The following is a 26,257-nucleotide window of genomic DNA, read 5'->3' on the forward strand; positions in this document are numbered from 1 at the left end:
GAGCTCAGACTCACGTGCTGCTTTGGGCATGTGAGTTGTGAAACAGTTGTCACACTTTGCTTGTAAGCATCAAGGAATAAATTCTGACTGGATAAACTTTTTGTTTTTCTCTATTTGTTTGTAGATTAATTAAGAGTGGAAAGCGATTAAAAATACATGAGCAAAAAGGTGTTTGAAAAATATTTATTTGGCATGTTAGGCCAGCAGAGAAGTATCGTGAAGAAAGATCCTTTCACAGCGTGTTGAGAGTAAAATTTGTTCTGTTTGTATCCAAAGATGAGATCCATGTGACCCATTTGTCACTGAATACTGTCTCTTTTAACACCCTTTCTGTTCTTTACAGAAGAACTCTTCCACAGACACTCGAAATCTGAGGCTTGTGAATCAGAATCGAAACGAATCGAGAAATCTGTATCAATAAATCTGTATCAATACCCAGCCCTATTTCTGCCTTTAAGCCCCAGATAAAATATCAAAATTACTTTAAATGGAGTAACTGAAAACATATTTATCATAGTAGAGTTGTATTCAAGCAATTGTTTTTTGTGAATTGCATTTAATTTTTTTTTTATCAGGGTTCACACTCTTTTCAAAGCACAATTTTCCAGGACATTTTATGTACCCAACAAGTGTAATATTTAATCAAAAATATGTGCATCTATTTAAACTGAGCTTTTATTTTGCCGTTTCTGTGTGTTCTTGATGGTAGTTTCTTTACTCCATATAAGCAATTCGCAATCTGGCTCAGTGTGATTATTAATCCCCATAAAGATGTGATTTAATGAAATAAATACATATTCTCTTTATGCTGTCTGTATAAGATTATATATTTATTTAATTAAATCACAGACTTTTGCAGTTTAATTATCACACTATTATAACTACTAATTTTTTTTTGATTAATTTTGCATTCACCTCTAGGTGTGAAGGCCGAATCACCAGTTACCAACTCAGGGTGTGAATTTGTCTGGGGGAAAAAAAAAACATTGGTCCCACCATCATCGGTGTCTAAAGTTTATAATTCAAATGTTTGTGTGTTTAACACGGCAATGTTGAAACGAAAAAGTCTTATTTTGTACTATATCAATATCTAAGTATTTTGTCAGAGAAAACCAGAGATGATAGCAGATGAGCAGAAAATGTACGTGACAGGGATTCATTCATGACAGTTAACCATTGACGCCGTTTCACAAAGCGCAGCCGTTGACAAAACAATACAAATTTGTGTATTTCACACATATTCCGATCATTACAATATTTTTGTACATGTAACAAAAACCTTGTTAGCAAGTCAAACAGTTCGATTATACTAAAATATTTTCCAGGACAAATAATTATTTTACAGGAAATTTTGGTACTTTTCCATGACTTTTCCAGGTTTTCCAGGACACGTGGGAGCCCTGTTTATGTATTTTTGAATAATTTAAAAATTTAAAGAGTCATCATTAAATATGGTTCATTTATGGGTTAATTAAAATCCTGTAAAGTGACAACTAATAGGATTTCTTTAAAAATGTGAAAAGCTATCTGCATGTTATATTGCAACATTTCTCATTTTAAACTTTGTTTTAGCACACCATGTTCCATTAAATGCTGAGATTTAAATGGCTTTTTCTTCGACTAATCAAAGAACAAATTGACAGCTCAATTGATTATCAAAATGCAGACCTTGTGTCCACAGATACAAGAGGTAAAACTCTCACCCCCAGTGTCCACTGCTGAGATCCACCTGATCCGTGACACTTCATGAGTAGCGGCGGGTCAGAGGAACGAATCTCAGACATGTCCAAACACAACAGACCTGCTAGAATCAACTCATGCTCCTCATCATAGGCCCACTCCTGCAAAATAATTTACACAAACATGACAATCAAAACTTGAGAAGCTTGAAACGGGTTTTTGAACTGGGCAGTTATATCTAAAAATGGTGTCATATGGATACTTGTGTGACAGTAAAATTACTGCATTTAAATCAGTATAACTACAGCCATGTAACAGATTTCAGTCAATAGTTTCTGTTAACAGAGCAGCTTTTGCAAAATTTCAGAAAGAAAATGATTATCTGTAGCAGGCACGTTTCCATCATAAGGCAGCAAGGAATATTGATCTAGAAAAGAACAGCCTCAATTTACTCCAAAGTTATAAAAATAAGCAAATTACACAGACTGAACTACAGAAAAGTGAAAAGAGAAACAGAACATGTCACTTCACAGCTGCCCATGATTATTACTGAGTGATAGTATGATGTGTCAAAGGAATAGTTCACCCAAAAATTCTCTCATCATTTTCTCACCCTCATGTCATCCCAGATGTGTATGACTTTCTTTCTCCTGCAGAACACAAATGAAGGTTTTTAGAAGAATATTTAAGTCCATACAATGGCAAATTTTTGAAGCTCTAAAAAGCACATAAAGCCATCATAAAAGTAATCCTTACGACTCCAGTGGATTAATTTATGTCTTCTGAAGCGAAACGCTTGGTGTGTAAGAAATGGATCAATTTAAAGCTTTTGGCCAGCTCATTGACGAGGGTTGAGTTCAAACTGGCTCTCGCTTGACATAAGCATTCAAGTCTACTTTGCATAGATAGTCACACGTAGATACCTTTTTAGCAGCTGTTCCTATGGACCGCAATATTGTTTCTACACAAATGCAGTTAATGCAGCGGTCTGAGGCATCTCCTCCATTCACTTTCATTCAAACCGATTTAAACAGCTCTCCTTGTTCACCGTTCCAAGATGGCGTCACAGTTGATATATCTAAACCAGCCGAATGAGGCATCTGTGTATGATTATCTATGCTGCTCTGTTGTAAACAACACTGCGCTTCCATTTTTTTTCTCACGTGAACTTGCCAACTCGCATGACCTCGACCCTTGTGAATTTTTTGAAAACAATTTTTATATATTAATGTATGTCTTAAAAACACCTAGCATTTTGCTTCAGAAGACATGAATTAATCCACTGGAGTCATATGGATTACTATTATGATGGCTATATCTGCTTTTTGAAATTTGGCACCCATTCACTTGAATTGTGAGGACCTACAGAGCTGAAATATTCTTCTAAAAATCTTCACTTGTATTCAGCAGTTGAAAGAAAGTCATACACATGTGGGATGGCATGAGGATGAGTAAATGATGAGAGAATTTTCATTTTTGGGTGAACTAATCCTTCAATGCTTTACCTGCTCAGGGTCCTGCGGGTCACAGTTTCTCACCACCACAGCGCCACCCTTCTGGCTGGGACGCCCCTGTGCCACCAGACACTTATCAGCCAGCATATTACGCAGCTATTAGTGAACAGGAGAAAATGAGAGCGCTTTGGTTTTGGAAAAGGAGCCCTTGACAATATAATTAATTGATCTTTAATAAATGGTTATTAACCTAAAGGTGCACTCAGTAAGATTTTAGTGGGCTCTTATTCATCCCATAGGTCTCAGTAGTACCAAGTTTTGGTTTTGGACTCTATTCTGATACCCACCATCCTGGATACTGGAAGTTCCCTATCTGTCACTCACTCGACGTTGTGTCCATATAGTGACACTAGGGGTCACCCTTGGGAGCCCGAGACACCTCTGGTCTTTGATAAAAGGCCAATGAAAATTGGCGAGTGGTATTTGCATGCCACTCCCCCGGACATACGGGTATAAAAGGAGCTGGTATGCAACCACTCATTCAGATTTTCTCTTCGGAGCCGAACGGTCATGCTCATTGAACTGAATACTACTGTTCATTCACCTCTGCTGGATCTGATGGTGCATTTCAGCGACTTCTCCCTCCTCTGCACTGGTGCACTGCAGAGAACGCCCCTGGGTGCTTCGGCAGAAAAACAAGAGAGTATATTTTCTGAAAGAGCTTTTCCTCCTCTAAAAGAGTATATATTTCTCTAAAAGAGCGGCACACACGGAACGTCTTTTTAAAGATGCGTACTACTGGCCTACCCGACGTGGTTCTCGGACCTCACGCTCCTCTGACAGCTCCCCCCTGGCGAATTCCCCTGAGGAAGGACCTTCTTTCTCAAGGACGAAGGACCTTCTTTCTCAGGGACGGGGCACCCTCTGGCACCCGCGCCCAGACCTCTGGAATCTCCATGTCTGGCCCCTGGACGGAACGTGGAAGACCTAAGCGGTCTACCAAGAGTGACCCCTAGTGTCACTACATCGACACAACGTCTCGTCCTCTCCATCAGGGAACGGAGGTAACACAAGTAACCATGACGTTTGTTTACTTACACCGAATATGTTTGTTTATCTTCTGTTTGCTACTTTAAGTCTGTGTTTTTATCCTCATACTACACACATCTCTATAATGGACATTCTTGCATTCAATCCAGACGTACAGTACTGTGCAAAAGTCAAGGCACATAAGATGTTTCACAAAAGCATTTGTCTTAAGATGGTTATTTATATCTTCATCTTTAGTGTGTCAATAGGAAATATAAATGTTAGACTCCCAAACATTCCTTTTGCAAATAGAAAAGATTAGAATAGAAGAACAGGGAGCCCTGCAACAGATATCATGGCCCCCACAAAGCCCCCCTCTGAACATCGTGTCAGTCTGAGATTACATAAAGAGACAGAAGCAATTGAGACAGCCTAAATAGAAAGAAGAACTGTGGCGAATTCTCCAAGAAGCTTGGAACATCCTATCTGCCAACAACTAAGAAAACTGTGTCCAGATGTACCTAGGAGAATTGGTGCTGTTTTGAAGGCAAAGGTGGTCATACCAAATATTGATTTAACTTTGTTTACTAGACTTTATATGACATTTTGTGATAAATGAAAACTATTTTTGTCATTATTTTTGAAGACATCCTCACTATGCAACATTTTTCACAAGTGCCTAAAACTTTTGTACAGTACTGTACATTTGTGTGTTGTTGCGCCTCTAGACTGTGACCAGGCAGCCATGACTTGCGAGTTCTCTAACCGGCTGAACACCGTCTTGTGCCCGCGCTTATCTGTGATCCATGCCATGAGAGCTGCTGGTAGTAGCGGTTTGTTTCATGACTCCAGTAGGGACCTCTTGATTGGACATTTTATCTTTCCTCTTGCACTCATTCTGTTCAGAATGTCTAGTTAATCACACACTTGCTGATCAATACCATACATCACTCTGGATTATACTGTTGACTTGTGCTCTGTTGTTGTCTGAAGTATATTGTGTTTGTTGTTTTAATGTTTTGTTTACATGTACTTTTATGTTTGAGCATTGGCTGAAAGCACTATATAGAGTAAACGTAATTATTATTAGTAGTAACTCAGTCAATTGCATGACACCAATTGTAATTTGCTGTCAACATGGCAGCGCCCATGAGGGGGTGCTCCGCTCAATGTAAAATTAAACAGCTTTTATTGGGTCTTTGACATGACTGGAGTCTTCATCTAATCTGAGTGTACACAATTTATCATATTTATAAAAAAAATGCTATCCATGCCATTATGCGTAAAACAAATTGAGCAAAAACTGACTGAGTGCACCTACAAATAATGTTTTAAGTTTCATTTCAGATTAGAAAATGTTTTTGACCACCGCTACTTTACTAGTTTATAATAAGCGTGACGGATAACTGGACTCACTTGTTCAAATGTTTATGTCAACATGAAACAGCATTAAATTTGTTTACTTCTGTAATGAGTTTATGTAATGTGTTTACATTTTTTCCACTGACTTGATGGTTAAAAGTCATTATATATAACAGGTGGTTGGAGAGGAGGGGTTGAAAAATAAAGAGGGATTTGTTATGTCAACTCTTTTTTTTAAATTTGGAATAACATGCAATTGTTAATCGTTCACAATAGGACTAGGAATGTGTGTTAAATGGGGCAATTTTTCATTTCATGTTGTTAAAATACTGTAATTTGGTAAATTATATTGAAGAATTACAGTAAATCCTCAAATTATGACACATTACAGGAATAACTAACATACTGATTTAGCATCCGAACAGGATACTACTTTCAAAATATCATCTTCCTCAATGTTAATAAAGTGAAAGTGTCAGTGGTCTTAATGTGTTGCATAAGCCAATATAGGAGGGAAGAGCTGCTCTACTGCCCTCTGCTGTTTAATATGAACATCTGCCAGTTCAGTTCATTTCATTTTGCTTTGTCCTAAATTTAGTCCAAGTGTTTAGAAACTTTCTGATGCCAAACATGATTATCAACTTGTGACGGTCCCCCTTCCTAAAATATAAAGGCAGCTACATATTTTGCATTTATAAATCAATACTTTAACTGTGTGAGAAAAATAGTAAGCATGATAATATTGCAAATTGGAAACTAAAAACCTGATTTAGTATTCAATAATGGACTTTTAGAAACTCACTCAATTGATATTAAAATGGCACTCAGATTTTTTACTTTTTTACAGGAGTCAAACATAAAGAACGGCACACAAATATTCATGCAGTTGTTTATTGACCATCAGAGCATGATAGATATGAGGGTCAGGGTCTTACCCGACCCCGCTGCAGGACTTTGGGTCTCTTCAAGCCCTTGTTGATAAAAACAGGCTGCTGGGGCTTGTGCGGGGAGGACACTTGCATCTCAGGGTAGATGTTGTCTAGGTACCATTTGAAGGAGTGACACTGCAACCGTTTACGAATGGCGACTCGCTCACTGATATCTCCACAGTCACGATTCCTCAGCTCAGGACGCAAGGCAAAGTACTGTTCCTGATGCGCGCACACACACACAAACAGCATGGTCAAGAGAAGCATTTTACAAGATGAATCAAAGCAAAAACATTAAGTATGAGACTAGATCGGATAGATATATAATCCATTAAAAATACAAATCATTACATGTTTACAAACTACGAAAATCTTTACATAGAGTGAAACAAACCATTTCAATATTTATGGTGTGAAAAGGATTTCTTTCAACTATTCAAAAATGACAACACTCCCACAGTTGTGGCGTCATTTCCATTACACCAAAAATTGCATCTAATAAAGTTTTTTCAAAAGTTAGTGTTCAATACATTTATTGAAACTGTCATTTTATATAGGCTGCTGTATACTTTTGCAGACAAAGTACTATCATTTTAAAAAGAACATTATTATCCGTTCTTTAATTTCATTCTAACCAGAGGCCACGGAGCCCCAGATATGGAATGAAAAAAATAAAGTTTCTGCTCAGAACGAACTGAAATGAAAGTCATTTTGTTTTTAGTCCCTGCTTGTAAGCAGAATATTTTTATTGGGTGTCATTTGCAATCATGCTGTAATTTTGCCAAGTTATGCAAAAAGTGTGAAAACATGATTTAATTGTGTGTATTAAGGAAACATAAAATGTCAGCTATGAAATTAGCCTTAGTAAGACAAAGGAGTTGGACATTTTTTTTATTTTTTTTTTTACAAATATAAATTTCCATCAGCGTCATTTTCAGCACAGAATTCTATTAAACACAGAATTTGAGATGTGCTGGTAATGACACTGTGCTGTGAATTTTTTTTATAATTTTCAGAAAAATTAAATGACATAAATCTCCTGTGATGCATGTACACACACTGATGTATGGAAGACGGATCCCGTCAGGTAATAAAAAAAATAAGAGGTAATTCTGACTTTTTATTTCACAATTGTGACTTTATTTCTAACAATTTAGACTTTATAACTCACAATTATGTGATATAAACTCACAATTACGTGATATAAACTCGCAATTATGAGATATTAGTTGCAATCAGTGGGTGGAATATGCTGGCTTCATTCTGTAGCTACAACAAATATTGACTGTTTTAAGTCAAATGTTTTATGCCTGTATAGGATGGTTATATACTCTAACTTAATTGTGCTAATGATATATTTATAAGATTGTCGCATCGAGAGAATGTGACACAATGATGAGAAATGCCACTGCAAATGCAAAAATAAAGTCGAAATTACATTACATAAACTTGAAAGTGTGTGATAAAAACTCACAATTGTGAGTTACAAAGTCAAAATTAAGAGAAATAAAGTCACAGTTACCTCTTTTATTTTTTTTATTACCTGGCGGGATCCATCTTCCATCCTGATGGCAATATTAATAGACAAAAAAAATAAATCTTGCTCAGGTGCATGATGGGGTTTGCAGAGAACTGTACTGTGCCAGTGACTATTTAGCAGAAATGGGCCATTTCTATTTAAATGAATGGGAGAAATTGGAATGCTCAACCAAGAAGCTCTAGCACCCAACAGTTCAACAGATGTAGAAAGGAAGTCCCGCCTTACAGGTAAAAGAGCCAATCACCTTTTAGATACAGACATCACCTGTCAATCATCTCTAGAATGCGAATGCTCATTAGCTATACAAGCCAGGAAAATTTTGTTTTTTTAGCGTAATATGAGGTAAAGAAGCACAATTTATGATTCCAATCTTGTCAGATTTTATTGCTGATTTGAGATGTTCTTTGATCGTAATCTTAACCAACCGTTTTTGAGATTTTGGTCTTTCTCCATTCAAGTAGATAGGAGCTGCACTGGCATGATTGGAAATAGTCTCCCGAGAGCGTTCCAAAGACGGTCGCCAGTGGACTGATTTACTAGAAAGACTTTGATTGCGCTCACACTGCTGACATAGAACACTAGAGATCAGTTCAAAAATCTATTAAGCTGCCTACTAGGGCTGGGCGATATGTGAAAAATATTTTATCGATAATCACCTTAAAAAAAGATCGTGATATACAATTATATCGTCAACCCCCCTGCCGACAGTTCAATCATAATAAAAATGGAATATGTTATCCACTATTTGTGTGTGTGTTATTACAATGTCACGTTGTTAGCTTATTAACATGCCATAGTCAAACTCAGTGTGCTTCAGGTGCAGTGTGTTATTTGTGTGGTGCGTGGAGTAGTTGCCCATGTAGTGTTTGAAATCAGTCATTTATGAGTTTCCATTTCAGTTACAGCTGCCTATGTAAGCATAAGGCAGCTTGCTAGGTTTTGGTTTTGCTGATTTCAGGATAAAAGTTTGATCCAGGTATATCGAAATATTTTTGATCCAGGAACACCGAAGATTTTCCATGCATGTATGCTTGGGCTTTTCCAAAAGTTTAGATCAGACAGTTGTTTCCTTTAATCTGAATATCATTTATCTGAAATCCATGATACCACAATAATAGAACAGCATGGAAAAAAATAAGGAATTAGAATAAAATCTTTGTAGACTTTATAATCAGAATTCCTGCTGTCCAAAAGTAAAAATTCTAATTATTTCACAGAGCAGATGAAGTTATTGTTGTTTACAAACAAACGGTTTATCAAGACAAACTCAGGATTTTACATAATTTATATTTTATGTATCACTGTCATCAGAGGCATCTTGCACCTATATATACAGTATATATATATATATATATATATATATATACAGTATATATATATATATATATATATATATATATATACAGGTGCATCTCAATAAATTAGAATGTCGTGGAAAAGTTCATTTATTTCAGTAATTCAACTCAAATTGTGAAACTCGTGTATTAAATAAATTCAATGCACACAGACTGAAGTAGTTTAAGTCTTTGGTTCTTTTAATTGTGATGATTTTGGCTCACATTTAACAAAAACCCACCAATTCACTATCTCAACAAATTAGAATACATCATAAGACCAATAAAAAAAACATTTTTAGTGAATTGTTGGCCTTCTGGAAAGTATGTTCATTTACTGTATATGTACTCAATACTTGGTAGGGGCTCCTTTTGCTTTAATTACTGCCTCAATTCGGCGTGGCAAGGAGGTGATCAATTTGTGGCACTGCTGGTGTGGAAGCCCAGGTTTCTTAGACAGTGGCCTTCAGCTTATCTGCATTTTTTGGTCTCTTGTTTCTCATTTTCCTCTTGACAATACCCCATAGATTCTCTATGGGGTTCAGGTCTGGTGAGTTTGCTGGCCAGTCAAGCACACCAACACCATGGTCATTTAACCAACTTTTGGTGCTTTTGGCAGTGTGGGCAGGTGCCAAATCCTGCTGGAAAATGAAATCAGCATCTTTAAAAAGCTGGTCAGCAGAAGGAAGCATGAAGTGCTCCAACATTTCTTGGTAAACGAGTGCAGTGACTTTGGTTTTCAAAGAACACAATGGACCAACACCAGCAGATGACATTGCACCCCAAATCATCACAGACTGTGGAAACTTAACACTGGACTTCAAGCAACTTGGGCTATGAGCTTCTCCACCCTTCCTCCAGACTCTAGGACCTTGGTTTCCAAATGAAATACAAAACTTGCTTTCATCTGAAAAGAGGACTTTGGAACACTGGGCAACAGTCCAGTTCTTCTTCTCCTTAGCCCAGGTAAGACACCTCTGACGTTGTCTGTGGTTCAGGAGTGGCTTAACAAGAGGAATACGACAACTGTAGCCAAATTCCTTGACACGTCTGTGTGTGGTGGCTCTTGATGCCTTGACCCCAGCCTCAGTCCATTCCTTGTGAAGTTCACCCAAATTCTTGAATCGATTTTGCTTGACAATCATAAGGCTGCGGTTCTCTCGGTTGGTTGTGCATCTTTTTCTTCCACACTTTTTCCTTCCACTCAACTTCCTTTTAACATGCTTGGATACAGCACTCTGTGAACAGCCAACTTATTTGGCAATGAATGTTTGTGGCTTACCCTCCTTGTGAAGGGTGTCAATGATTGTCTTCTGGACAACTGTCAGATCAGCAGTCTTCCCCATGATTGTGTAGCCTAGTGAACCAAACTGAGAGACCATTTTGAAGGCTCAGGAAACCTTTGCAGGTGTTTTGAGTTGATTAGCTGATTGGCATGTCACCATATTCTAATTTTTTGAGATAGTGAATTGGTGGGTTTTTGTAAAATGTGAGCCAAAATCATCACAATTAAAAGAACCAAAGACTTAAACTACTTCAGTCTGTGTGCATTGAATTTATTTAATACACGAGTTTCACAATTTGAGTTGAATTACTGAAATAAATGAACTTTTCCACGACATTCTAATTTATTGAGATGCACCTGTATATATATATATATATTTTTTTTTTATTTTTTTTTTTTGAGGGGGCACCAAGCTCGACTGGATTTGGACTGACAAACTTTAGACATGTGAATAAAGATTACTTCCACAGACATTATTTTTTACGTGCAATAATCATTTAATTAAATTATCGAAGGTACAAATATGTTTTTTGGAAGTTTAAATAATCCATTCAAAATCCTCTTGGCTCAAAAATCCCCTTAGTCTGAATGGGCATAACGCCTCTGAATGTCATTGTTTTCGTGTCTGCTCTAAGACAACCCATTTGCCTCGCAGCTGCTGTTGGTTGATTTGAACTTTTCACGGAGGAAACGCACAAACAGCTTCTTTTTTTTTTTTTTTTAAAGTGCAACTGCTGTGACAGATATGAGACCAAATAATTTTATAACACAATTTAAGATCTAACAGGATGAACAGGACCCCATCTTTTTGAATGCTGTTAGTTACTTGTTTAATCAAAATCGGCTGTTTGCATATGAAATATGCCAAATTTTATTATTCAGTGTATGTGGACCAAACATAACACAAAGAAAACATAAAAGTAATCCATATGACTCTAGTGTTTAAATCCATACCTTAAGAAGCGATATGATAAGTGTGGGTGAGAAACAGATCAAAATTTAAATCCTTTTTTTAACTAAAACTAAACAGGCACCCACATGTGACTTTCAGATGTAAAAGTGAAAGTGGAGACTTAAATATTGTTCTGTTTCTCACCCACACCTGTCATATCTCTTCTGAAGATATAAATTTAACCACTTTAGTCTTATGGATTACTTTTATGTTTCCTTTTTGTGATTTTTGGAGCTACAAAAGTTCTGATCACCATTCACTTGCATTGTATGGAGAGCTGAGATATTTTCTAAAAATCTTTGTTTGTGTTCAGCTGAAGAAAGAAAATGATACACATCTGGGATGGTGTGAGGGTGAATAAATGATGAGAGAATTTTCATTTCTCATTAAGTTATCTCATTAACTTGCTAACAAACCAAACAAAACTCTCTCTCAAAGATGTGATTCCATTAACCTGGTAAACTTTGGCAAATTTAGTGACTAGTTCATCCTCAGAAGAGCACTGTGCATCAACCTGCTACCCAGTAAACAGCTCTTGCTATTTTTGTGTGCAACATGCATCAGACGCCATTCATTTACTAGAAAATAATTACCAATGACACTATTTACACTGAATCACACATAAGGGCAACAAGAAAGGACTGCATCCAAACAGTGTTGAGAACACTACTGACAATGTCAGCCAAGCAGTTATTCTGTAAAATAGGTGGGTGAATCTGGGTGAAGCAGAGCTTTAATGTGCACGACAGAGGTAATTACTTTCTCCTCAAACTGGGTCATATATCTCTTATACAGAGGAGCCAATTACAGCAAACCTTTGCAGTTCTGCGGGCTGGACGCAGCTGTACAATTAAAAATAAAAAAAAGAGATGAAGCAAATCTCCATCATGCCCCCATTCGACATATAATGCATTGTATGCACTATGCATGCTATGGTTTGCCTGCAGCAATGACAACTTATAGCACTAAAGCTGTGAATGTCCATCCTGACAAAAAACAATCAATTTATTGGGTGACCTTAAAGCATAAGGGTCAGTGTTGACCCACATTTATTTGAAAAAGCGAGAAGCTATGAAATAGCTACCTACATGGGCATTGGACAATGTGCTTAAAATATGTAAACTACGAGGCAAAGGTTTGGACACACCTTCTACTCATTCTTTATTCTTACTATTTCCCACGCTCCATGTAAGCCTATAGGATATGTTCACCCATTTTATCATCCGCATGGTAAAACTGTATGTCTGACTGCTTCGTATAGTAATAGCACACCTCTCCTCTGCAAGAATCTGCCAAAGTTTAATACTTACCACTGGGGCTTTGTTCAAATCACTAACCCCAAGTAGGAGCAGTAGTAGTAAAAAGCTTGCCTCACCAAACATCACTACAAAATAAGTAGGCTATTATTTCCTGTATTACTTGTGCCCTATCTGAACTCTCCTGTTGTCTTTCTGCTATTGATGCTCACCTTATACTCGTCCATCCAGACATGGGCCAGACGCAGGGAGTTGTGGGCCATTGTGTCCTGACCTCCGGGTGACCCGTAGGGCCGGCGTTTGCGGAAGATGTGCCCGACCCTGGAGCACGGCATGATCAGCAACTGACCCCCACACATCCAGATCTGATTAGAAAAAATATATTCTCATTTTTAAATCAATGAGAACGTAAAATGCCCCCTATGATTCCACAGAATTTTCAGAATCTTCAACTTAAATCTCTGATTTGGTTGGATACTGAATTCTGCTACAGAAAGTAGATATGAAAAAGTAGGGTTGGTTATTGATACAGATTTCCCCCAATTCCAATACACAAGCTCTCGATTCCATTTAATTCCAATTTGGATTAGATTCAGATTCATTTTTCAGTTATAATGTCCATTTTGCTTACATATGAAAGAAATTCTCTCTTAGCTAATGCTGTTAATATACAGGGGACCTTCTAACATGGTACATTGTGAAAATATAAATTCTACAACTTTAATTTTATCATTAGTTTTCCACCATTTTGATGTCTTGAAATTGCATATATTATATTGCATATACAGGATATTAAAAGAGACATTATTCAATGACAAATGGGTAGCGTGGATCTCGTTTTTGGACACACACAAACACACACACACACACACACACACACACACACGCACACACACATACAAGTCAAACCGAACTTTTGCTCTCAACACACAGTAAAGGGATCTCACTGCTGAACGTCTTCGCCAATATGTTATGCAATCTTGGCTAATCACAGACATTTTTTGTCACACAGCGCATAATCTGGACTCACATGCGAATGATTTGCTCACATTGTAGAGGGTTGCCACATTGAGTGACAGATCGATCTTGGGATTTTGGGAATCGGTATCAAGATCCTTCAAATGATGACCACGATGCATCAGAAAAACAATATGTCTTACTAGGTATGTGCACGGTTACTGTTTTTACATTCGGTTAACTGCGATGTTTCACAAACGGTTATTCGGGGATAAAGAATGTTTATTGCAATGCAATTTCCTCAAACACTACTCAAATATCAGTAAATAAAGTGCACAGTGAGCTATGAGCCTAAATAACAAATACATAAACCTTCAAATGATCAAATCTCAAATTAAAGTCAAACAAAAATAATCAAACTGTCACTGCCTGTATATGTGCTCTGCACGGGCAGGTTCACATTTCTGTTAGGGAGTGAATGCAAATATTATCATCAGGGTTCCCTCTCTTTTAAAAGCACAATTTTCCAGGACATTTCCAAGACATTTTTTGTACCCATCAAGTGTAATATTTAAGCAAAAACACATGCATCCATTGAAATTGAGCTTTTATTTGGGCGTTTCTGTGTTTTTGACGATAGTTTATCACCTCCAGATAAGCAGTTTGGTCCATGGCCCAGTGTAATTATTAATCCAAGTAAAGTTTAATTAAATAAACACATAGTCTGTATGCGCTGCACACTTCAGAGTGCTCTTTGTCTCTGCCATCTCACACACACACAAGAGTGCACGTGATGATTATGATGAGGTGTTTTCAGTGTACGAGCGGCTTCACACATTAATTTTAAAGTATGTATCACTTGCAGATTATATATTTATTCAACTAAATCACAGACTTTATTAGTTTAAATTTCTCTATTTGGCTCCTATTCCGAGTCCCGTTCGTTACCATGTTTTACATTGTACATGTAACAAAAACCTGGTTAGCAACACAGTTAAACTCTATTATACTAAAATATTTTCAAGCACAAATAATTATTTACCAGGACATTTAGTTATTTTTCATGACTTTTCCATGACTGGAAAACTGCATTGCAAAAGTGAAAAAACACTATCTTACCGTTTATAAAGCGCTGAAACTTTGCTTGGTGATAAACAGAGTCATGTTTAATGGTGTAACAGACACATGAAGTCCTGAACTTCTTCACAATGCAGCACAACGCAACACAACCAATGAAACACAAAGCAGGTGTTTTGAAATGCGTTGATAAAAATCGAAGTTCTTTTTAACTTTACTTGGTGTCTAAAAATGTGGCAATCTTGTGCAAGACGCTGTAAGAAAAAAAACAGTGAGATTCACCGCAATAGTCAAAGACGTCTGTCCAGCGCATGTTAACAATATTTAGAAAAACAGCACACATGCACAAAAAAGCATGTTTGAACAGCCCCTTGCTCGCCCTATACTTGAAAAACGGACCCAAAACCCGATGGTTTGTCAGAACTCGTCGAGTTTGGATTGGGTTGAAGACATCTATTGCACATGTAGAATTACCGAATAGTGATTTTGGTATTCAAATAGTACAGCGTCGAACGGTTAACTGAATGTCGACTATACGTACACATCCCTAATTTTTACCCAGTCCTATAAAAAAAAAGTATATAGAAAAACAAGCTCCAATGAATAACTGAAAAGTCAATGACAGAGAAGCAACTTCCAGCCATAGACTGACATTCCTTTTGAAGTTACATTTTCAGTATAAAATGCAAATAGAATTATAATTAGGCACATAACTAATGTGGAACGTTATCAGAAGAATTCAGGAGTACGTCACAATCAATGAGACTGCCTGGCTGAAGTGTTTATTATGACATTTATTAGCCTTTGAGCTGAAAGGCAAAACTGGACTCAATGAGGGAAAGGAAGGAATTCCTAATAAGGCAAAACAATGAAAAAAATTTAAGTTGGGACTTTTTCAGCACATATTGGCTGCAGCGTTAAAGTAAATTTGTGTAAACATGTATGACTGTGTCTTAATCCAGTTGATCTCAACTGGAGGCCCGTTTGGTTGCAGGGTAGGGTTGCACCAGCTGTGCGTAAGTTCTCACGTAAGTTAGGATGTAAAGTTCACACTAAGGGCTTAGTAACTACTAGTTAGTTTGTAACTAAGTCAGTGCTTAATCTAGTTGCACCACCTGTCCTTAAGGCAAGACTTAGCTAGTAGGTCGTAAGCTCTCCGTAAAGTGATGCATAGTCGCATAATATGACGTTTACCTGTATTGATCCAATAAACAGCCTTCAAATTTGTACACAGAAGTATTAAAACGTCATGAATTTCAGTTTGATCTTGTTACGGTTGATGTTCAAACCTTGTTTGCTCACATTACTGTCAGCTGTAATAAATGATATCCCCATTAAAATATGAAACATAATAAAAGTAGATTTAATAAATTGTATAATTGCCCTGTGTAAATAACAAAATATAGGAACTGTATCTAAAATAAATAAGGGGTGATAAATAAATACTAATACAACAGGCTGGAAAAATAGACATTTATTCATTTTAATATACTATATATATTTTGAATGTGTTGAAACTTGACACCGGACGACACACCCTGAAAACTGCACCGTTAGATCGGTTTCATGCTGAAGATCCACTTAAAAGTAAGTTTTTTTTTCTCTCTCGTAAATGTAAATGAGTGTAAATGTCAACATCATACTGTATGTGGAAATGATTGATGCCTGTCATGCAAAACATGAGCTCATTGACGTCATAAAATATCAATCTGATTATTTTTTTATTCCAACCGTTACTCCTGGTCGGAGTCTTCTGTAAATATTTAGTTTATAAGTTTAATGGTGCATTGCTCAATTATTTAGCAGTGCATAAATTGTGACTTAGTGCCCATTTACACCACAACTAGGCTAAGTTTGAACTTACGCACAGCTGGTGCAACCGGCCCCAGGTCTGTTCTGATCACATACAGCAGGGGAAAAACATAATACTACAGTATTTGAAAATAATAAATGAAACCAACTATACAGTTGTGTATTGTTAGGATTGCAATACAAATAAGCATCCAATATCTTTTGTTTTTGACATCCAATGCTGCGTTACCAACTAAAGATGCATCAAAATGGTATTTGGTCACATGGCACAAGCTAGCCAAATTAGACAGACGCAAACATGGACAGGTACCCTCATCCTCAATTTTTTAATATTAATACATTTCTGTGTTTGATTTTGAAGTCATAGTTTACTTTGGTACAACAACCAATTTTTGTACTGTGTTGGATCACAACTTCAATTTAAAATCTTGGTCTTGAAGCAAAACTAGTTGTCTTAAGCCAGTGGTTCTCAAAGTGTGGGACGCGCCCCGTATTGTAACTGCACCATTCCCAAATCGAGTTACATTTTTACACATTCAAAAACCAATGAGCGCAATTTCTTTTCCTCTACCTTTTTCTCCTTATCTGGTATCAGGTGCACTTAATGCGCTGCGCTTATGTAAATAAATGTATTCTTGTGTGAGTAGACTGTGCACCAGATTCAAATGGGTGAAGAGGAAGAATTTAGTGAAGAAACACTTACATTTCGGTCTGTTCTTCACACATAATGCTCCCAAATGGCTTCAGTAGACTTTATATATGTCAACGAGTGATATGGACAACTTTATGGTGCTTTTATGTGCTTTTGGAGATTGACACAATCCTCTCATCCCTCAATCTTGATTTTCACAAATGAAAAAAGTTGAGGAGGGTGAGTAAATAATGACAAATGTAATTTTTTTGGTGAGCTTTTATATATATACATTGCTCCTGCTAACACTAACACAAATACTATATTTTTTAAAGTTATATTATTTTATTATTATATTAAAATTTAGATTTGTTTTACTTGAAGAATGTAACATTTTATTATTCAGTAAAGTTGGAAGAATGCATTCAATTTTCATTGTACTTTTTTTAAATACCAAAACAATTTCTAATAATAATAATAATAAGAATATTCTAAAATTCTAATAATAATAATAAAAACAGTAAAATGGAGCTGAAATGTAAATTTTTTCCAATGATATTTTTTAACAGATTATAGAGTGGGGGGTGCAAACGTTTTTCCAGTTTCAAAGGTGGGCGTGACCAAAAGAAAATAAGAATCACTGTCTTAAGCTTCAAGACATTTACCCGAAAAGAGATTTCCAAGTTCTCTCCTCCCCAGATGTCCATGCCACGATCGTACTGACCGAGCTCGTAAAAGTAGTTCCTGTCCATGGCAAACAGCCCACCCGCCATAGTGGGAGATCTGCAGAGAAACATCATGGGAGGAGTCATGTAATAGCACTCTTCAAAATCCTACACTTCATGATCAAAAACAAATCATTCTCATGATCTTACAAAAACCTTTGATCTACTCCAGCCAGGTCTCCTAAGCAACCAAATTGACCCGGTTGCTAGGGAGGGTAGTGTCACATGGGGTAACCTCCTCGTAGTTGCGATTAGTGGTTCTCGCTCTCAATGGGGTGTGTGGTTAAGTTGTGCGTGGATCGTGGAGAGTAGCATGAGCCTTCCGTGCTGTGAGTCTCTGCGGTGTCATGCACAGCGAGTCACGTGATAAGATGCGCGGACTGACTGTCTCAGAATTGGAGGCAACTAAGACTTGTCCTACGCCACCCGGATTGAGGTGAGTAACCGCACCACCACGAGGACCTACTAAGTAGTGGGAATTGGGCATTCCAAATTGGGAGAAAAGGGGATAAAATAAATAAATAAATAAAAAACTTTAATGCTTCAAATTAATTTAGTAGACAAATATAAATTGTGCCAACATATAAATGTCTATGCAAAACTAGTGAAGGAAAAGCAGCCAGCAAGTGTCCAGTATACATGAGAACTCCTTCAATATGGTTTAAAAAGCATCTCAGCATGAACCTCATGAAGTTGGTTGAGAGAATGACCAGAGTGAACAGCTGACATTCTGACAACGGGACAATTTTCAGATAGTTTTGATTTGTTGAAAATTTTTCAGTCACTTCGTAATTCCCATACTTCCAATTTTGTTATTGATGTCTTTGACAGTTTTGATAACTTTACTATTGTACTAAAATGTGGAAAATAGTCTTAATGAAGAGTGAGTGGCTGGGTCTTTCGACTGGTAGTGTACACGCTCAATTTGTGTCAATAAAGAACATGTATAAATGAGGGGCACAAGAGCAGAGTGTCATACTAACAGCATGTGATTCACAGCCAGTGCCAACCTAATGGATTTTCAGGAAGCCATCAGGGGAAATCGAATCCAAACAGGGCAGCCTATGACCATGGGGTTAAAGTGTTAGCCCTCACTCCCATCAATAAGAGTCGCTTCAGGCACAGGACATGCAGCAGAAAGTAGCAGTGGGCACAGTATCACATAGCGGTGGGCGGCATGACAAAAATCATACATTCAAATGAGTAACATGTTAATAGTCAGAATATAGTTATTTTTGGGGGGAAATTCAACTCAAAAATGCCACCCATCGCTCAATTTAGCAAAATCGCCCTATTAATCCCAGAATATCTCCTAGTGGTGGGGCAGCAGTTAGGGATGTCTACCAGCCACCTGGCACCCCCAAGCAGCTGTACACCAGATGCTATCCATTGCTTCTAGTTCTCGCATCACCATCAAGACCTTCCTCCTTTACAGATTACAACATGCAGCCAGGGTTCGACCCCCTCTCCAAAAGCAGCCCTACCCTACATCCAAGGCCTCTTCTCTGTTAGAAAAGACAAGCAATCAGACTACGCCTACTACCACCCTCCAATGCCTATCCTTAAACCAATCCCACAACAGATTAAGTAGGAGAGTGACATAAGAGGTGAGCTGCAAGACTGTATCAGCAGCCCCTCCAATGCCTAGCTACAATATACAGTATTAATATTATTTAAAAATAAATGTGGTAATGCCTATTTTTGGATAATCCCGTGAATTAAACACATTACAAATAAAAGGTCTCATTTGATTATTTTATTTTTATTTGGAACTTGGATTATTATTCATAACAAAAGAATGATTAGTGTTTCAGTGCAAAAACAGCTTCACATTATGTAGCACTTGAGTTAAAAACAAAAAGACTCAAGTAGTAAAAAAAGTATTATAAAACTTATAATTTCAACTCTATATTCTGATTGGATGAGCCACATTCAAAGCCACTGTAAAATAGCCGACATGCGCACAACTGTGACCGCACACCAGCTCGACTTTAAAGGCTAATTTATACTTAATGGGCGAACAGGCGTCTTTTCGTTCATTTTTTTGTTCTGCTATGGTATTTGTTAGGTGATATTTTTTTGGTTCGCACACATCCCTAAAATTCTTGACTTAGGAGAACTGGGCTAGTCGAAGCGCACTGATGACTGGTTAAAACGAATCGTTGGTGTGGTTTGGACATTATTTGCAATCACATATACAGCTGTAGAGATTTAAGCTAGCTGGTATTACGGGTTTAATACAAGTTAAGCTCAAACAATCACACTAAAATTATGTTAACAAGCATATTGTTTACGTCTTGTGGCTATACTTTTGAAACAGTGAGTGTTTTAACGTTTATGCATTGGCCCTCATTTACTTCCACTGTAAGTGCCTCACTGGGTTGAATCAAAATTAATTTATTTCGTAATCAACATTATGCCACAAATGCTGTCAATTTAGCTCAACTTGTGTTGAACCTTGACATTATACACACTGGCAGACTAGTTGTACCTAATAGATCCATCAGGACTGTTGAGATCAGACATGGGCACAGGGTCCCATTTAAAGTGCAAGCCCCAGTTGAAGCCCCCTCGCACGATGGGCGAGGGGCTGTAGACCAGTGTGTCTGCGCTGATGATGTCAATGACAGGACACACCACCGTTTTTCTGCTTTGTTTGATAGGTGTGAGCAGCGGCTGCAGCCACACCTCGTTCACCTCGCAGTGACTGTCCAAAAACACCAACACCTCACCTGAAACACACACAGAAAGATTTACAATAGAGTTGAAAAGTTGACCGAGAGGCAAAAGGGCAAGGAAAGGGAAAAATTGGATTATAAAACATAGCTATAGCTCAAAAATCTGAGTGGATGGGCAGCGGACTATATTAACAAAATAGCATGGCTTCTCAAATATTGCTCAAACAGCTTCAAAAATGTTTCATCCAATCAGACTTTCATCCAGCTGTGATTTAAACATTTTTTAGGTGGATATTTTTAGGTGGATTAAACACAGTTTGAAACACGCTCGAGACCCCTGCATTATGTGTTTGAACGCAAGAACGCATCCTCATCTTCTGCTGTCGGCTGTCAGAAAGTGTGGTTTCTTGCCTGAACAGCTGCGTGTTGCGCTTACTTCACTTTGGTCCGCGGAAATGATTAAGTACGTTAATATTTAAAATGCGCTATTGTTTTATATAATTAATTGCACTGAATTAATGCATTAAATAAACAACCCTGGTTACTCTAAGAAGCAAATTGATTACAGTTCTACTACAGCATTCTGGGCTGTCTATTGACATCAGGGGTTGAAACATAAAAGTTATGTTGTGCATAGGCACTGCTCTTCTGCACGGATGAATCTGATGGTTTGAGGCATATGGTTGCCTGTGATCACCACATTGGCGCGAATCTGACTAGCTACTCAAACAATCACTAACAGAAAAGAGAAAGTCCTACAAGACCAGTATCCAAACAATTTGTCATTTAAGCAAGTAAGGTACGGACTAGACGTAAACACACGAGGATGGATGAAAGAGGACTGAAATTTCCCACCAAGGCAAGAATACGATTTCGAACACAGACTTCTTCAATACTGGCTCTAAAATGGTATTTTGTTCATTTTAAATGAAAAATGAAACAAGAAATCATCTGTAGTACTTTCATACTTACTTTTTACCTTTGAATAGCATCCAAGACACAGTCCCTGACATGTAAACAAAGGACAACAGCTGGTCTCTGAACTCATGCTAAGTGTACTTGTTTGGGATAACAGCATCTGGTAAATGACCATTTCGAAGTATGTCACACCTGTAGCGTGAGATGCTCCGATCATTCTCCCGCGGATCAGTCCCTCCCTCCTCTCATTACGAACCAGCTTCACCTTCTTCTGCAGGTGCTGCTGAATGTAAACATCCAGATCTTCCTTCAGATCATCTGTCAGTCACACAGAGCATCACATCATATAGACAGCCAGCAGCCCTTCAGGGTTACTGGGTGTGTTTGAAACAGGGGCTCAACATGGTGTTAACATGCGAGGCCAAGACAGAATCTGCAGACATTTTCTGAACTGATTTAAGAGCGGAAATCTGCAGAATGGGTTTCGACATGGTAAAGTTTGTTAAATGGAGCTGAGAGTGCTCTTATGAAAGGCAACGTGAAATGGTGTGGAAACTTCTGTAATGTGCCATTTCTGAGTGAAACTGAAAATTCAACTGGAAATATTGTAGGGCTATTACTAGCTGATTCAACTCAGAAATATTTTTAGAGCTTAGAAAACTAGAGAAATTTATGTTCACTATAGAAAAATAGATCTGATTAATTTCCATGAAAGGAAATTAATCAGGCCTGAAATCACAATTTCAAATTCCCATATTCACTGACTGAGAACACCCTGGATGAAAGATGATGAAAGCAAACATCTGTTTTTTTGTTTTTTTAAGAATAACCTATTTCACATGTCCCTGTGTCAACATGTCTGATCCCGATACCTGTGTGTAAACTTCCGTCTGCATTCTTTCTATGGACTGTCGTCAGTTTTTAACTACTTTAGTTGAACTTGACAATAAACCCAAACTTTTTCAACTGTTTATTTAGCTTGACACTGCAATTTACTACATGTAATATAGAATGTTCTTAAAGCTAATGTTTCTTTTAACACAATGTTTTAACTGAAGCGTTTGCAGCATGCTCACTTCCCATTAGTATTTGAAATCTAATGCAATTGCTAGTTTGTTAAAAGCATTCAACATGCAATGAAGTGACTTGAGAAGCAACTAAAAAGTACTAAGATTCATTACTAACAACCAAACATTATAAAGGTAACACGTTTACTGTTTTTTTTTTTTTTATACATATGTATTTATTTATATCACATTCGTATCAGATGAGGACCCCAAATGTAAACTCATGCCTGTAGCTGTAATTTACTTTGTTATATACATGTCACCAGTGAACATTTGACGAATAATTCCAATTCCGATTCTTTTATTTCATCAATTTAAAGTTGGTCTTAAAATAAGCATGGATATAATATTAAATAGAAAAGTCATGACAGCAATGCAAACATCAGGCTCTCTGTTTATTCTTGTACAATCTTTTTCAAATGCATTTCTATATTAGAGGTCGACCGATATATCTGATTTACTGATTAATCGGGGCCGATAGTTGCGTTTTTTTTAAATGTCGACTATCGAAAAAAAAATAAACTCCGATAGTTTCCAATAGTTATTTTTGGTTTCATTTCTTCGTGGCCGGTGCTGGAGGGTTCTACAGTCTGAACTCCTTGTTTCTACAGTATAGTGGAGTTTGTTGTGCGACGTGACTAGGCTATTTATAGAGACGGACGCTTCAAATGCAGGTTTAAAACATCGACAGAGAAAAGCAAAGGTCTGTATACAGTACATGTTATTATCATTGTCATGCTACAATAAATCAGTCATTTAAGACAACTAGAGGTGGTTTGATAATTAATTTGTTTATAACTAATCGCTGCACTGGAGAATTTCATTACCGACAAGGTGGAGAGGACGCTAACATTAGCTGATCGAATGGTTAGAACAGTGTTATAAAGTCAAGGATGGAAACTGCTTGCCTTATCTCTTAATACGCTGTTTTGAATTAAAAAAAGTCACTTACGAATTTGTGCAGATCTGTTTTTTTTTTTTTTCGGGACAGAGGTGCGTCCAATTTGTTCCAGTCAGATTATAAACATGAGTGCTCCGAAGAGGTTTTGTTTCTAAGTGAATTTATACGTTAATTATCAGTTATAAATCAATCATTAATGGCAACCTTATATGACTATGCGGCCTGAATTTTTGTTTTTGCTCGGTCATTCATTTGCTTCAGAAGACCCAGAGCGTTCACAGTACATTGCGTGAATGCACGTGCACAGGAACATTTTTACAGTTTTCCATTTTATAGGTTTTTGACTCTAAGCTTCCCCAAACTTTTCTCTATTCTGACAAAATGAACTTCTGTCCAAACTTCCTCATTTTATGACGTAGTTATGTACAAAAAAAAAACAAACAAAAAAACAAGAGCATGGTTAAATATATCAGTGTGATATACATTTTATATTCATGAAAGGGCACATTGATATCTAATACAGTGTGTTCATGTGAGGGCACATATACTATAGACAATGCCATTCTAAAATTACCTTTAAAAAGACAAGACTTGAGTTGATTTTATTGCTATCCCTTTTTCTCTCTCCCTTTCTTGAACATCATTTATAGATTTAATATGACAATAAAATAATATAATAAATATTGTCAGTAGTGATGAAGCAAACAGTCGCTATTTGGCTTTGTAAGGCAGCGTTTTATGTTACTACTGAACAGCAAACACATTTGACCTGTTCTATTTTACTTAATATTTTCATTAATTTCAGATGGCAAAGGTTTTGAAGAAAGTACCAGTATGAGAGAAATTTATTAAAGTATCGCCATGGAAAGTAATACTTACTAAAGTTCAGCACTATTTTACATTTAGTGGAAAGTTTTCATTCATATTCTAAATTTTAAAAACTGTCGGCCGGTTAATCGGCTATCGGTCTGTTTTCCCACCTTAGTTATTGGTATCGGCAAAACTCACTATCGGTCGACCTCTATTCTATATGATTAATAGGGGTGGGTAAAAATATGAATTATCCGATTAATTGCAATCTTCATTTGAACAATCTTGATATCAATTCTTAAATCCCAAGATTGATCTTTTACTCCATGCCCAACCCTCCATTACAATGCGAGAAAATCACTTGCATTTGCAACCAAATTTCACGCTATTTGTCTTAAATATCTCTATTTGGCAACTGCCAGGCAAATGTTCATATTTCACTCACCAGTAATTGTGCAGTGAGATCCTTTCATGTGTTGAGAGTAAAATTTGTTCTGTGTAAAGTGTGTCTAAAGACAAGAGCCATGTGACCCATTTGTCATTGAATACTGTCTCTTTTAACACCATTTCTGTTCTCTACAGTCATTTGTTCAAACACAAAAAATAAACATTTAATTCTAATCATGCATAGCACAGATGAGATAAAGCCATTCGAGTCCTCTCTAGTTAACATGCGCTCATTTACAGATGATTTTACAGAAATTCCCGTTTCCTTGAAGAGACAGTTCCAGTTTTAGCAAGTCCTCAACAAATCAACGAAAATAATTTTTAGTAGTAAGAAATAATATATGAAATATAATATCTAATTTATTGATTGAATACATGGATTTGTTCATTTTTAAAAAGCCAAAATGTGACCAAAATTATGAAAAACTAATAAAATATAATTAGTCAAATTAATATTTGCATGATGTACCTAGTCAGAAGGTTCCCTGTATAATTAACAGCATTAGCTGAAAATAATTTATTTCATATGAAAGCAAAAGGGACATTATAACTGAAATATGCCCATATGAATCAATATCAAATGAAAATCTATTCCAAATTGGAATTGAAAGCTTGTGAATTGTAATCGAAAAATCTGTATCAAAAACCCAGCCCTAATAATTAAACGTATGGCCCTGTCATGATCTGTTATTTAAAAAGGTGCTATATGTACGATTGTTTGTGTTGCATTTTTGCATTTCTTTACTAAAAAGCAGTCAGACTCTGAACTGCTGCTTAGACAGATATGCACTCCACCTCATTGAAACAACAAATGTGTGCTTTCATCATTCTGATGAATCATACAAAAAAAGCAACATTAATTCCACCCTGTGATCACTGCCTTTGACAAGGGACGGACCAGAAGTTTCTTTACACAACAAACGCCCAACAGGGTGGATAGGAATTAGCCAGCATGAAAAATGTCTATTGTGTACAATTAGGTCACAGACATAAAAAAAAAATTTTTTTTTTTTTAAATGAATGGGATAAATTTGTAGTTTTATATTGTATTTAAGCATGGTTTTTATTTGCTAAAGTGTTTTTTTTTTTTTTTTTATTTAACCAAATGGGACAATCAAAAAAAGCACACAAGCTCACAGCCCATATTATAATCTAGGTCTTGAGTCAGTGGACCAGATTAAAACTCAAACGGGACACGTTTACAAAAGTAAAGTGGCTTGCCTAGTTCACTGTGGTCATCCACTAGTATGATCTCATGGAGCAGGTAGTTTGGTGTGCGATCCAGCACGCTGTGAACAGTCCTCAGGAGCGCAGAGAACGCCTCATTGAAGAAGCAGATGACCACGCTGGCCGAGGGCAAGGCCATGGGATAGCTCCTGTCTCCGCACCTGACGGGAACACAGATCACGAGCT

The 26,257-nt window shown here is 37.0% G+C and overlaps 1 protein-coding gene across 2 annotated transcripts in view; it reads right to left on the reverse strand.

Annotated features, from left to right (window-relative positions):
• LOC127434243 (polypeptide N-acetylgalactosaminyltransferase 11-like) overlaps positions 1-26,257 on the reverse strand; it is a 51,478-nt gene that overhangs the window by 3,047 nt on the left and 22,174 nt on the right. For both annotated transcript variants that reach the window (XM_051686833.1, XM_051686832.1), the window contains 8 exons: positions 26,066-26,232; positions 21,812-21,937; positions 20,515-20,755; positions 17,964-18,081; positions 13,034-13,186; positions 6,461-6,676; positions 3,186-3,290; positions 1,704-1,841 (listed from right to left, as the gene is read on the reverse strand). In XM_051686833.1, the coding sequence (XP_051542793.1) occupies positions 1,704-1,841; positions 3,186-3,290; positions 6,461-6,676; positions 13,034-13,186; positions 17,964-18,081; positions 20,515-20,755; positions 21,812-21,937; positions 26,066-26,232 (1,264 nt within the window). The remainder of the gene's footprint in view (positions 1-1,703; positions 1,842-3,185; positions 3,291-6,460; positions 6,677-13,033; positions 13,187-17,963; positions 18,082-20,514; positions 20,756-21,811; positions 21,938-26,065; positions 26,233-26,257) is intronic.

The sequence above is a fragment of the Myxocyprinus asiaticus genome, chromosome 44, assembly GCF_019703515.2.
Source record: "Myxocyprinus asiaticus isolate MX2 ecotype Aquarium Trade chromosome 44, UBuf_Myxa_2, whole genome shotgun sequence".
Classification (NCBI taxonomy): Eukaryota; Metazoa; Chordata; class Actinopteri; order Cypriniformes; family Catostomidae; genus Myxocyprinus; species Myxocyprinus asiaticus.